The sequence below is a fragment of the Crocodylus siamensis genome, chromosome 15 (assembly GCF_052110815.1).
Source record: "Crocodylus siamensis isolate JL-2025a chromosome 15, ASM5211081v1, whole genome shotgun sequence".
NCBI lineage: Eukaryota > Metazoa > Chordata > Crocodylia > Crocodylidae > Crocodylus > Crocodylus siamensis.
This window is the reverse complement of record NC_143409.1, coordinates 34,923,639-34,937,254: the sequence shown is the minus strand read 5'-3', so window position 1 is coordinate 34,937,254 and position 13,616 is coordinate 34,923,639. Positions and strand designations below refer to the sequence as shown.

The 13,616-nt window shown below is 45.6% G+C and overlaps 1 protein-coding gene across 1 annotated transcript in view; it reads left to right on the top strand.

Annotated features, from left to right (window-relative positions):
• The first annotated feature begins 8,681 nt into the window (after positions 1-8,681).
• KLF13 (KLF transcription factor 13) overlaps positions 8,682-13,616 on the top strand; it is a 51,950-nt gene continuing 47,015 nt past the window's right edge. Inside the window, exon 1 of the mRNA XM_090029143.1 lies at positions 8,682-9,781. Coding sequence (XP_089885269.1) covers positions 9,235-9,781 — 547 coding nt within the window. The 5' untranslated portion in view covers positions 8,682-9,234. The remainder of the gene's footprint in view (positions 9,782-13,616) is intronic.

Genomic DNA, 13,616 nt, shown 5'->3' with positions numbered 1-13,616 from the left:
ACTGTCTTCCCCTCCTGGCTGCCCCCTGGGCCACCTTCAAGAGGAGAGTTGCAAAGTGCTCTGATCAATACCTAGTCCATGGCCTTGCAATTAGGGTACTTTGTTTGGAAGTAAGGGGCTCAGGTTTAAACCATCTCTGGTAAGGCAGGCCTAGAAGCCTGGCACTAAGCAGGGTTTGGAAGCATGGATGTACATAACTGGGATCTCCTGTTCTGCCACAGGAAAAATACAATCAAAAGCTGCTTTGGTGCCAAAAGTGACACTTACATCGCTATGTAAGTGACACTTGAGAGTATACTTATGAAACAAGATTTGGCTATAAGTCACCACACATGGAGGTAAGTACTTATAAGCTGTAATAGGGCTTAAACCAGAGCTGGATACTACTGGGAGCAACAAAAAGCCACGCATAAATAGAAAGTCAGTTTCCTGATTTTTCCTTGTTAGAGTTTTGCCTTTACCCTATGGAAAAGGAACAGAGAGGCAACTAACAAACTTAAGCCTTTAGACGGTTTATTAATAAAAAAAGTTCTTTGAATCCTTTCCTGGTTGGTGTTATATTGCTTTTCACTGACATAAATCCAGGCAAGCACTTGAACTATGTGACTTGTCCACAGAGTGTAGTGATTCAGGGCAATAGATGTTTCTGACACCAGCTTCGTACCATTCCCTTGGGAGCTTCAGAGGTAGCTGGAGCACCGGACAAGTGCCTGATGGGGCGTGTGAGTACTCCATGGAACAGCTTTTATTCTTGCTGAATTAGTAAGAGTTTGGGATCAGCAAGAGAGAATTTTAAACAAAAAAAAATGACAGTGGAGAGATTATCAGAAAAATTAAGTGGTAGGAGCCCAACCATCCCTACCTTTCATTTGAGCATAGGTCACTAACTGCTGCCCTTTGTGCCTATGAAAATCTTTCCCAGCATATTTTTTGTATGTGGAGTTTCATGGCAAATTTGTAGAAATGGAGCTGCAGCCATGCTCTTGCTTGGCAGAGACAACAACCCGATAAATGATTGGCTTCTTATTCTGTGATACATGAGTGACTGGTGTCTCCTGAATCTGGGGGGGCACCCACAGAAGCTGCCGACGATGGTGACCCTGTCCAGGAGGGCACCGGCCCTACTGACAGCATCAGTGTCGACTGTCGGGAGGGTACTGTCCCCACTGGGTGGGGCACATGCACCCCCATGCACTCCCTACCAGTCACCTATGCTGTGATATCATCAGACAAAAATGTCTTACTGCTGCTCCTGACCTAACTTTGGAAAGTAGCTTTATTAACATCAGTATGCTGGTTCACCTAAGAAAGACCTACCTGACTGCCATCAGAGGTGGGTCAAGCCATCCAATGGCAGGCTGTTCCAGACCTTAGGGGCTCAGACAGTAAAGAAAGCCTTCCTTATGTCCAGCCTGAAATGGTCTTGTAGTAGTTTATGACCGTTTGACCTCATCATCCCTTGGGGCGCTCTGGTGAACAAACGTTTCCCCAGATCCTGGTGGTCACCCCTGATAAACTTATAGGTGGCCATCAGATCACCCCTGAGCCTGCGCTTTCCCAGGCTAAAGAGCCCCATGGCTCTCAGCCTGTCATCATAAGGTCTGTTTTCCTGACCTTTTATCATGCGTGTGACTCTTCTCTGGACTCTCTCAAGCTTCTCCACATCCTTTTTGAATTGTGGAGCCCAAAACTGGACGCAGTACTCCAGCTGCATCCTCACCAAGGCCGAGTACAAGGGGAGAATGACATCCTGGGACATGCTTGAGAAGCATCTATGGATGCAAGCCAGCATTTTGGTTGCTTTACTAGCTGCAGCATCGCATTGCAGGCTCATGTTCATCTTGTGGTCAATGATGACCCCCAAGTCTCTTTCTTCCGTAGTGCTATCCAACGTAGCACTGCCGAGCCTATAAGGGTGCTGCAGGTTTTTCCTCCCAAGGTGGAGAACCTTGCATTTTTTGGTGTTAAACACCATCAGGTTCTCCTCCTTTCACTTCTGAGCCTGTCCAGGTCAGCCTGGATCACCCACCTGTCTTCTGGTGTGGATGCTTTGCCCCAAAGTTTGGTCTCATCAGCAAACTTGGCCAGTCCTCTCCTGACTCCATCATTAATGAAGATGTTGAACAATATGGGTCCAAGAACAGAGCCTTGGGGGACCCCACTGGTCACAGGACACCATGATGAGTGACTTCCATCTATTACTACGCTCTGGGTCCGACCATGGAGCCAGTTTTCCAGCCAGTGGATCATGGTGTACCCAAAGCCACAATTAGCCAGTTTCACCAAGAGTTGATCATGGGATACCAGATCAAAGGCTTTTTGAAGTCAAGAAATATGACATCAATCTCTTCTCCCTTGTCCAGGTGATAGGTTACCTAGTTGTAGAAGGAAATGAGATTGGTCAAGCAAGACCTACCCGCAACAAACCCGTGCTGGCTATCCTTCAGGGTGTTGGCATCACCAGTCTATTAAGGATGGCCTCTTTAATAAACTTTTCTAAGATCTTCCCCACGATAGAAGTCAGGCTGATAGGCCTATAGTTAGCTGGATCCACTTTCCTCCCTTTCTTGAAGATAGGCACCACATTGGCCTTCTTCCAGTCATCAGGCACTACACCAGAGCACCAGGAGTTTTCAAAGATCTGTGCCAGAGGCTGGGCTATGATGCTTGCCAGCTTCTTGAGTACCCTGGGGTGTAGATTGTCAGGGCCAGCTGACTTGAAGGTATCCAGCTTCTCAAGGTGTTTCTTCACGAGGTCAACATTAATGGAGAGCAGGGGATCTCCCTCACCCAGACCTCCCTGTTCTGTAGCAGGCATGGGTATCCCATGGGACTGATGAAAGACCGACGCAAAGTACCCATTTAATAGGTTGCCTTTTTCCTGGGTGTCAGTTGTCAGTTGCCCCATCTGGTTCAGCAGGGGTCCAATGTTCCTTGATGCTTGAAGCTAGTTGGAATTCAGTTGCAGTTTTGGCTTTCCTGGTTTGCTCCCTGCAGGACTGGACCAGTGCAGAATAATCTTCCTTGGAGGTGCATCCCATCCTCCATCCTTTGTAGGCCTGTCTTTTTAGCCTCAGGAGGTCTGCTAGGTCCCTGGAGAGCCAGGGGGGCTGCTGTGCCCTCTTGCTGCCTTTCCTCCAAGATGGAATAGACTTAGCTTGTGCGTTGAGGATCGCTTCCTTGAGGAGCAACCACACTTTTTGAACTCCCCTCTCCCTGGGGTCATGGTCCCTTAGGTCCTCATTGACCAGCCTCCTGAGCTTGTTAAAGTCAGCTTTCCTGAAGTCAAGGACTTCTGTGTTGCTGACTGACTTGCCAGCTTTATGGCAGATGGTGAAGGTGATCAGCTCATGGTCGCCGATCACTAGGTCGCTGATTAGGTCATCCCCAGTAGCCAGTACCAGGTCAAGCAGCGCTTTGCCTCTTGTTGGCCCATAGACTTCTTGAGCCAGGTAGAGGTCATCCACGCATGAGAGGAAGCTTTGTGACCACACAGATTTTGCTGAGTGATCCTCCCACGATATGTCTGGGTAATTGAAGTCACCCATGACAACCATGGTCCTGGATCATGTGGCCTAAGCCAGTTCCCAGGTGAACTCCTGGTCAAACTCAGGACTTTGGGTGGGAGGTCTGTAGTAGACTCCCACTGTTGTGTTCCCTGTGCCGTGTTCCCCATGGATTTTAACCCAATGGATCTCCAGTCGTCCACCCTGGTCGCCAAGATCAGCTTGCAGGGACGTGTAGCTTTCCTTAAGCTGTTCTTGTCTACTTACTCAGAGTAAATACTTTTATATTTTGTTGAGTCGATAAAATATTATAAACCATCAGCCCCTCCAAGACAGCAGCTGAAGAGATATGACACCCAAGCAGGGAAATGTTCAAGATAATTTCCAGGTCTGGTCTAACAACTGAAAAGGTACCAAAACAGCCCATATCACTCAGGGTAAACACTTGCACAGAAACTAACCACTAGTGCTGTTTGGTACAAGAGGAAAAAATTGATGTTTGTTGTTTCATGCTGATTGCTACTTCCAGATGGCTGGAAGCTTTATGCCTGGACGATAAGCATGCTGTCTTACAGTCTGCTGAACTATACATAAAAACAGTGCTTCTTTCATGACTTGTATTAAAACTGTCCTAAGGTCTTGGGTTCCAGGTAATGTCTTCATTTTACATTTAGATTTTAACAACAGAGTAAAGCAACTCTTGTTCGAGTTTTAGGACGAAGCCTTTTAAAGAAAACCAAAGAATTTACCTATATCTGTGCTTTAGCTATGTGACAGAAACATGTCAGAACATGGCACAGACTCTACTGCTACTTCTTAGGCATGAGGAGGATGTGCTAAGCTCTCCGAGAGGACAGTGTCTCTCCACTCTTTTTCCTATTGGGTACTGGAGGAGAAGAATACGAGTCTTCTTCATTTCTTTTTGGGCTGAGTAAACTGAATACTTTTCCAGGCTACAGGCTATATTCTTATCCTCTTCATTTGACAAAATATTTCTACTTCCTTTGACAAGGCCTTTCTATCACTGGAGTGACAGTCACAATCTTGTTACCCTACCAGCTTACCTCATGAACCCCAACCAACCAAAATCAAACCAGCCCACCAAAATCAAACCAACCCAACCCTATTTCTGGAACAAATCAACCTGACAAGCTCCAAGCATCAAAGTAAACTTCTAACATTGAAAACCACAGCAGACTCCAAGAAAGGTTTTACTAAAAACAGCAGAGACTTACTAAAGAGACTCTGTGAAGTCCATTTGAGACTTCACATTTGTTGTTCATTTTACCTGGAAGGTACTCACACACTGCAGTAAGAGGGAGTAGTGTAGAGACATATAAGATAGATATGTACCAGTTAAAAATGTATTGGAGCTTCTGGCAATGGGCATCTGTCTCCCTCCCCCTGTTACTCTTGCCAGTCAGGTCAAATGATCAGAATTCCTTGGTGGATATTCTTCCCTTGCTCAAGGTCTCCAAAAGGATGGGGAGAGAAGACCTGAACATTCCCACCTCAGTGCTCCTTCCCCAGGGCAGCAACATTAACTTTTGAGGGTGGATTTATCTACCCAACTGCACCAGGGTGCACTCATTTTATCTGAAGTGGGCAGGGAAAGCTGGGGGAAGTATGCATTTAGAGAAGAGGAAGACAGCTGCTTGTGCTGAGATATGTGCATAGCAGCTGAATTTTGAACTGCGTTGCAAAGGAAGACTGTCCAACTGAGGTGGTGGTATAGGCCTGTTAACCCCTGTCTTCAGACCCCTCCTTGTCTATATGTGAGTGTGTGGGGGGGTGTCACTGTAAATATTCTTGTATTACTTATGTCATGTTTTACAGATAATACTTAGTGGTAGCAGCCCTGCAAGATGCAAGGCTGAGCATTTCTACCTCTCTTTTAAAGGTAAAGACACTAAGATGGAAGGGTTAAATGAACTGACTAAGTCCAGAGAGAGTTTCAGATCTTAGTTTACAAGGCCCAAGTCTATTCTAGTGTCTCATCATCAACATAACTGCTTTGCAGAGCTTACTGGTATCCCCCCACCCCCTTTCTAGCCACACATCCTTTAAGAGAACACTGGGGACAGGCAAAGTTAGGGAAGAAGGCAGTATGTAAGGGGGAAACAGTGGTAGCTTACACCTCTGTTTCACAGAGGATATACTGTCCTGGTATATGGCAAACACAGCTTCAGACAGATCTAACTGCTTAACACCAGGCTGCCCAGTTGCTGCTGTTCTCTGGGCTGAGCCTGCCCAGAGATGAGCAGGGGCAACCAGGCAGGAGGTTAACCCTTCCCTGCCTGCTCCTCTGGGACAGACAGCATGGGCAGCCACAGTAAAGTGGGGGGAGGGGCAATGGGCCTAATCTGGGCCAGTGTTGGAGCGGGGCAGGTGTGGTGTTTACATTAAGGTGTAGCCTAGAGTGGCTACGCCTTAGTGTAACAGGAGCTGGGGAACATAGATTAAAGAATCCTGCCCTGGAGTGCCATAGCTTTGAGCACATAACCAGTGCTAAAACCTAGTTTCAGGTGTTAATGTGCAAACAATCCAGGTGTTAACAATCCAGGCTCTAGGAGCCACCCAAAACTACCCTGTAACAAGGCCCTAATGGGTGAAAGCCTGGTTTTAAGCATGCACTTTAGTTAATGCCCATTAAAACTAATACCTCCATTGTGAAGTACTAGGAAAATGTGCATTGGCCTATCTTAATGCCCATTAACTAAACAGCAGGATGTTTAGTGACACTCATAGATTTCATAGGTATTAGGCTGGAAGGGACCTCGGAAGATCATCCAGTCCAGCCCCCTACCCCAGGGGCAGGAAGTCAGCTGGGGTCATAGGATCCCAGCAAGACAAGCATCGAAATTTCTCTAGAAGGTGTTCAGTGTAGGTGCTTGAACCACCTCCGATGGCAGGCTGTTCCAAACCTTAGGGACTCGGACAATAAAGAAATGCTGTCCAGCCTGAAATAGTCTTGCAGTAGTTTATAACCGTTCAACCTCGTTATCCCTTGGGGCGCTCTGGTGAACAAACGTTCCCCCAGATCCTGGTGGTCACCTCTGATAAACTTATAGGTGGCCATCAGATCACCCCTGAGCCTGCGCTTTTCCAGGCTAAAGAGCCCCATGGCTCTCAGCCTGTTGTCGTAGGGTCTGTTTTCCTGACCTCTGATCATGGGTGTGGCTCTCCTCTGGACTTTCTCAAGCTTCTCCACATCCTTTTTGAATTGTGGAGCCGAAAACTGAACGTAGTACTCCAGCTGCATCCTCACCAAGGCCGAGTACAAGGGGAGAATGACGTCCTGGGATATGCTTGAGAAGCATCTATGGATGCAAGCCAGCGTTTTGGTTGCTTTACTAGCTGCAGCATTGCATTGAAAGCTCAAGTTCATCTTGAGGTCAATGATGACCCCCAGGTCTCTTTCTTCCATACTACTAGCCAGTGTAGCACTGCCAAGCCTATAAGGATGCTGCAGGTTTTTCCTCTCAAGGTGGAGAACCTTGCATTTTTCAGTGTTAAACACCAGCAGGTTCTTGTCCGCCCATTTGCTGAACCTGTCCAGGTCAGCCTGGATCACCCTCCTGTCTGAGACTTTAATGCTCATTAGCCTATTTGAATGTGCATTACCTAAAAAGCACATTTTTTAGTGATTCTTTAATATTAAAATATGCTAATGTGCATTAAAGTGCATGTGTAGACATGGCAACTAATCTGTCTGAAGCTGTGTCTATGTGGAGAAATTCACCAACATATACCAGCATGTTTGCTTTTAAGGCAACATAAGAGCTGCTTATTCAGGTGTAGTTTATAGGGTCTCAGAAAACAAACACATTTCAGAGAGGTGAAAAGCAGGCAAGAACTGGTGTGTCAGTTGATGTTCTGCCAATGTCATTCTCCTAGCTCTTTCTCTGCATTAAGTAGAAACTATACTAGGGCAGTACATTCCTCCATGAAACATGGATATAAGCTACCACAGTTTTCCCCTCATGTATCACAGCCTAAGAGTGGGCAATCAGACACTTAGGGTGGATAGGTGTAATATTTGAAGTATGTCAAATGTCTTTGAAACGCTTTAAGGGGCTGCCTGTACCAACATACATGCTCTTTGAAATGTTCCAGAGGTGGCTGAAGTGCTCTAAAGCAGTACCCAGGGGTGTATTTGGGTACTCTTATGCTCTGAGCAGCGGCACTGCATGGGCTATGTCGGTGGTTGTGTTACCAGCAGTGGCAGTGCCCCAGCCAACAGCCCAGCAACTGCTAATTTTGTGCCTCTTTCCCATCCCGCAAACTCAGCATCCAGGGCAACAGCTCATGTCTCAGATTTGAGTTTGCTGAAGCAAGTTCTTCACACTCAGTGCACCTGGCTGTTTATTCACTCACACACAAAACCCCTATAAATTACCTGTGCTATTTTTCTGTAGGCTGGGAGTAAAATAATAAAAAAAAAAAAAAACCCCCAAAAATAACACGCCCCCGCCCCCACCCCCGAAAGAAAATTATTGCTATTCTTTCCACTTTTAAATAATTTGAAGACACACACTGGTGCTACAATGTATACTTCTTTAGACTTCAGGCTCAATGTTCTGCTGTAAGAACAGTCAGTTTTTAGCTATATGCTGAGATTTTGTAAAAGCCTCCCTGTTCTGTGCTTACTTTTATTGGTTCTGGCTCAGCATGGCTTTTAATCTTTCAAAGACAGAGCTCAATGCCTACTAAACCACCTTTACTAGGAAGCTGTTTAAATACATCATGCTCTGCAGTTGCTAAAGAAGGGCAGAGGGAATAATACTTGAAAACAATGCTATGGTTAATCATTGCATAGTCCTGAGGACTAAAGTTCATGCAGTGTAAGAGGCAGCATGGCGTGTGGGTTGTTTGCCAGCACATTGCTCTTCTGTAGCACATGAAACACACCCACAAACAGTAGGCTTGTTTCTGAAAGGATTTCAGGGAAATAAACCAAAGATTATCTTGAATTTCTACCTCCTGCTGCGTCATGCAAGAAAACTTATCTCATTGGCTCCTCAAAATTTGCAAATGTGGAAGTTTCTATACGTCCATGCTGATAGGCCATGGAACATCTTCATTAAGCCAATCACATTCTTTCTTTCATTTGCCTGCTCCTATTTCCTTGCTGACTCCAAGCTCACGGCCACATCTCTATGCCTGCATGTTGCAGCTCTCTCGCTGCCTCTTTCTGTGCGTCTCAGGGCAGCAGCAGCTGAAGTCTATGTTCATTGCTAACCTGATCAGCCCAGGATGTGGCTTCTCGTTGACGTCACACCCAGATGTTTTCCCAGGCCACGCCCCTACGGGGGTCTGAAACACTCAGAGGAGCAATAACGGGGAAAGCTTATTCTACTGTCACAATGCAATGGAAGGGCTAGAGAAACTGCATTTTTGTTATTTTACGGCTTTCTAGAAAATCAGCATCAATTCCCACTTCAAGCAACAAACTGCCAGTATTTAGGATTTTCTTTTTTTATCCCCCTTTACTGGACTTTAAATGACTTTAGGGACAAGCCGGGTGTGATCTTCATGAACAAAGTGCATTTATGGTAGCTACTAAAGCAACCCTCATTTCTGCAAAGAGATTCTAAGTTATAGGAGGGGAAAAGGTTGTTTGTGTTTTTGTTTTTTTTGTTTTTTTAAGAGAAAGAGTATTTCTCTCTCTCATTCCCCCCCCTTTTTTTTCTTTTTCTTTTTCTTTTTCTTTTTACACACATGAAAAATGGCAACAGCAGCATATGGGGATCACTTTGCAGCCGAGTGCCTTGTTTCTATGTCCAATCGTGCTATCATCCATAGTCCCAGAGGGGAACCAGACCCTCGACCTGATGCAGCAGTACCTCTTCCACTTCCCTCGAATGGAGAAGAAAAGCGGGAAGCAAAAGAGACCGGGAAAGACAATGGATCATCGCTTTTTGTGGTGGCCAGGATTTTAGCCGATCTAAACCAGCACATCCCAAACTCTCCTGCCCTTCGGATGGAAAAAACGGAGAGTGTTGATAAGAGAGAAAAAATAAGCCTTGCTCTTTCTCCTGAGGAGTTTGGGGAGGAAAGCGTCTTCGCAGCCGGCAAGCGTGGAGGAGGAAAAGCAGCCACACCTACTAGCCTGGCTGCAGTAAGTGAGCCAAGCCCCAAACAAAGGAACAGACGGGGGAGAAGCCGGGCTGACCCCGAGTCACCCCAGAAAAAGCACAAATGCTACTACGTGGGTTGCGAAAAAGTTTATGGCAAATCTTCCCATCTCAAAGCTCATCTAAGGACCCACACAGGTTAGTTCCTAGCCAGCCAAAGGTTTATTCATTACAGCTTTGTAATAAATAAAAGAACCCTTCTCTCTCCCCCCCACCCCCCAAAAAAACCAATCCCTGTATTTGGCCAGCAATTTGATTTAGTCTTTCAGAGCAAGACATTGGGGAATAATGATCATAATCATATTTGTAACGGTAACATGATTATTCCTTTCAATGCTGTAAAGTCCTCCAGGCTGGGATGCTGCCTGTATCTTTAGTAGTGACCCTTCAAGATCTGTACTCATTACCTGCCAGGCACTTCTTGCCCAGTGACTAACTCCCCTCTCCACTGCTGCTTACTCCTGCATCTTTCTTGCCCGTTGCAACACTCTGCTTTTGGCACTACCTTGAAATCAACAGGCCACTACTGCCTACGCAAACTCTAATATCCATATATATTGCTTTTAAATTAAACCATTTAGAGGCACTTGAGTGAGTTTGTTCTCTTTCTTTCTGTGTGGGAGACACTTGAATTTGGAGTGACCCAGAAAGGGAATGGGGAAAGCTGAGAGCAAGTCAGAGGGAACATTTATCATAACAAGAGTAGAGGGAGAGGGCGCACACAACGGACTCCAAGGGGCCATTGCAGCTGGGCCAAATCTAATTTACAAACATACGTTTGTAAACACAAACCACGGGCTCATTTTGATTAGTGTCTGTGAGGCTTCATTTTCTGTTAGCCTTCACATAACCATGGTTATTTTATCCAATGAGATGTTCACAAGAGCAAAAGCCTGGCGAGCACTCATGCACAAGCATTTGCACATGTACCTGTGCCTGAAGTGCTAACATGGCCATCTTGAAATGGACTGACCCAGTGACCTAGCAGCCCTGCTCCTGCTGCAAACAGTTTCAGTCACAAGGTCAGAGGCCCTACAACCTTTAGGTAACCAATTCCTCCTCAAAGTGCTCACTGCAAGACAGAGCTCAGACCTGTGCGCGCCCACTTAAGCCATTCCCTAAGTCAGTTCAAACAAACAGATTTGGAAAAATCCAAGCCCATTCACAAATAAGTCATGTAAGGAAAAGAGAGAGAGCTAAATGCTTTCCGCAAATTACAGCCCTGAATAGCTCTAGTTTTGAGGCAGGCAGCCTTGGCCACACCCAGAGTTCCCATTTAATATAACCCAGCTTTCCCTGCTAGGCTGTCAGGTGAGATGAAAGCCCTTCTGGCTTTGGGGTGTGTTTTGCTTGTTGGGGGAGGAGGGTGATGCTGGGTGGTAAACTGGCTGTGGGTAAGAGGGGGACTATTCTCGGTGCGAAAGGGATGGCATACGCCGCCTGCCTTGTTTTGCATTGTGCCTTGCAGCAGAGTTTGCTCCCTTGATGGGTGCAAAAAAGGTTTTGCTGCTTGATTTAAGAGAAGAATCTCTATTAACCCTCTCTCTTCATTCCCTTATGCTTGGCCTTTGCTTTCCTTTTAAACACAATAACACTGCAAGGTCCCTGAGGTCACAAGGCAGCTTAGAAACCAAGAAAGAGAGAAGAGGAACTCCTGTCTCTGATGAAGAGAGCAGGGCTTGGCTGTGCCTGCCCTCTAGGGAAAGGGAGGGCAGGGAGGGGGTGGAGGACGTCATTCAGGGGCGGGCTGGAGTCATTCAGGGACGCTGGCTTTGCTCCAGATTCCCTGCGTATATTTTTTTACTTTCTTCTTCCTTTACTTTTTTCAGCACTGTAGAGTTTAATTTGCTATTGCCATAGCAAGTGTCACTGCAAGAGAGAGAACATGCGTGTGTGCAAGTTAGAGCAAAAGAAGGGAAGAGTAGTTTGGAACTGGGAGTGGCAGGACCCCGAGGGACTAGAGCTTCTTTGTTTAAAGCTTCCCACACAGACAGAAGAGACATGAGAAAACAGACCTGCCAAGTTCCCTTCGCTGGCCACAGGACAGACCTGACTGTTTCCTTCTCCATTTGGAGTCAAGTCAGTTTTGGACGGGATTAAATACCTCTCACTTTTTAAATACAGAATTTTCAATTAAGACATTGAAAATCCATGTTTACAAAAAAAGAAATACATATTGCAACAGGCCCAAAATAGCTGGGATAGGCCAGAAGCTCAGCATGTAAAACTGACAGCCATTGCCAAGGAAGGTGAACATTTATTTTCATAGTAGGTGAGTTATAACAGACACCTCAGACCTCCTATATTTTCTGGTTTACCATACCACAGTTTACCTATTTGTCAGAGGTAAGGCAAGGCTTACTTATCTTATCAGGGTGTTGGAATTACTTTGGGAGAACCTCACATGAAAGGTGCTCTCAACCATTTTCTCAGTAACCCCCACAGCTGCTCACCAAAAAATTTGATCACAAAGTTTTTCTAAAGACTAGAGGTCTCTCGCCTGTTTGATAAAACTGGAATAGCTTGTATTCATGTGCAAGCTGAAAGCTGAGAATAGCACTTCAGGGTACAAGTGGGATGCTAGCGATTGTGACAACGTGTACGCGTACAGTACAGCTTGTAACTTGTTTGAGAAACATGTTTGTCATAGTCTGCTACTGTACTCATAAATTAAAGGATTCTCTCTACATCCAAAACACATGGGAGAAGGGCGACTAGATTGCTGAGGTCATATGTTATGGGCAAGGAGATGCAGAACCTTTCAAATGCTAGTGGTTCAAATTCAGCCCAGATCAGTAATGATTGAAAGCTGGAATTATTTAATGGCCATTTGCTGCCCCGCAGGAAATCCACTTTGGTGGTCTCTGGGCAGTTTCTAGTGGACAAATGTCCAGAATGAGAACTCACCACAACTGGTACTAATTAACTCTTGTATTCCCAGTAGGGGAACAAGAACTTTCACCCTCAGGTCTTGTTTGCCATGGAGAAGTTCAGAAACAACACTCCCACTAGTGCTTTACTCAGTCCAGCTATACCGCTGTTAGTGCTGCCAGGCACCTGACAGTAGCAAAACCTTTTTATGCCTTTTGGCACTTCTACCACAATGTCAGTTAACCTATCTCATGCCTGTGGATGCCACATGACCAAGAGACTCTAGGGTTAGGCTGAAAATATTGTTTGCTTAAATATTTGCCATTCTGCCGACTCCCTGCCCCCACACACTTTGTTTTATGTTTAATCTTTCCACCCACTTCTAGCTGGATGCCATGGAGTTTTATATAATCACAGGCCATAGAGTCTTGATGTCTTAATGTGGACTAGGAGGTTATATTTAGTGTAGGAGTCTATATTTTGAAGTCCAAATGCCATACCACATGGAATCCCACAGACTTCAAAAGCTGTGTGATGATTCACACAGATGTGTAAAAGTGTCTGACCTCAGTCACTGTGATCCCTTCAACACAAAAACTTACCAAACACTCCTGTTTGGCTTTTTAAAGATGTTACTTCCCTAAACCCCAGAAAATTCCAATACAGAGGTTTTATGCAGACAAAGGGAATTTACCTGGCTGAGCTTCTTGGTCATTCTTCTTTAAGGTTAGGTACAGTCAGTCAAAAAGCCCAAGGCTGAATTGATTCAGTCTTTGCAAGTTAGTCTGTTTGGCAACCGTTGATCCTTCCAGATCATGGTGTATGCATGAGAAGTCCCCCAGACCTCTGATGCATATGCCTTGGCAGGAGTTGTTTTTGGAGGAGTGGAGGCTGTCTAGACCTTCCATTCCCACTTTAGGTGACTGAGACAGAATCCAAAGGCCAGCCTGGGTCCAGATGTTTGGTACCTCCATGGCTGTATAAGTGTCTGGGAATTGTATTTTGTGGCATTTGTAGTATTTTGTAGCTGGGAAAAACATTCGGTATAGGTATCTAGGAATTGACCCTGGGTCTCATGTGTGGCAGATAAGGATTGTACCAC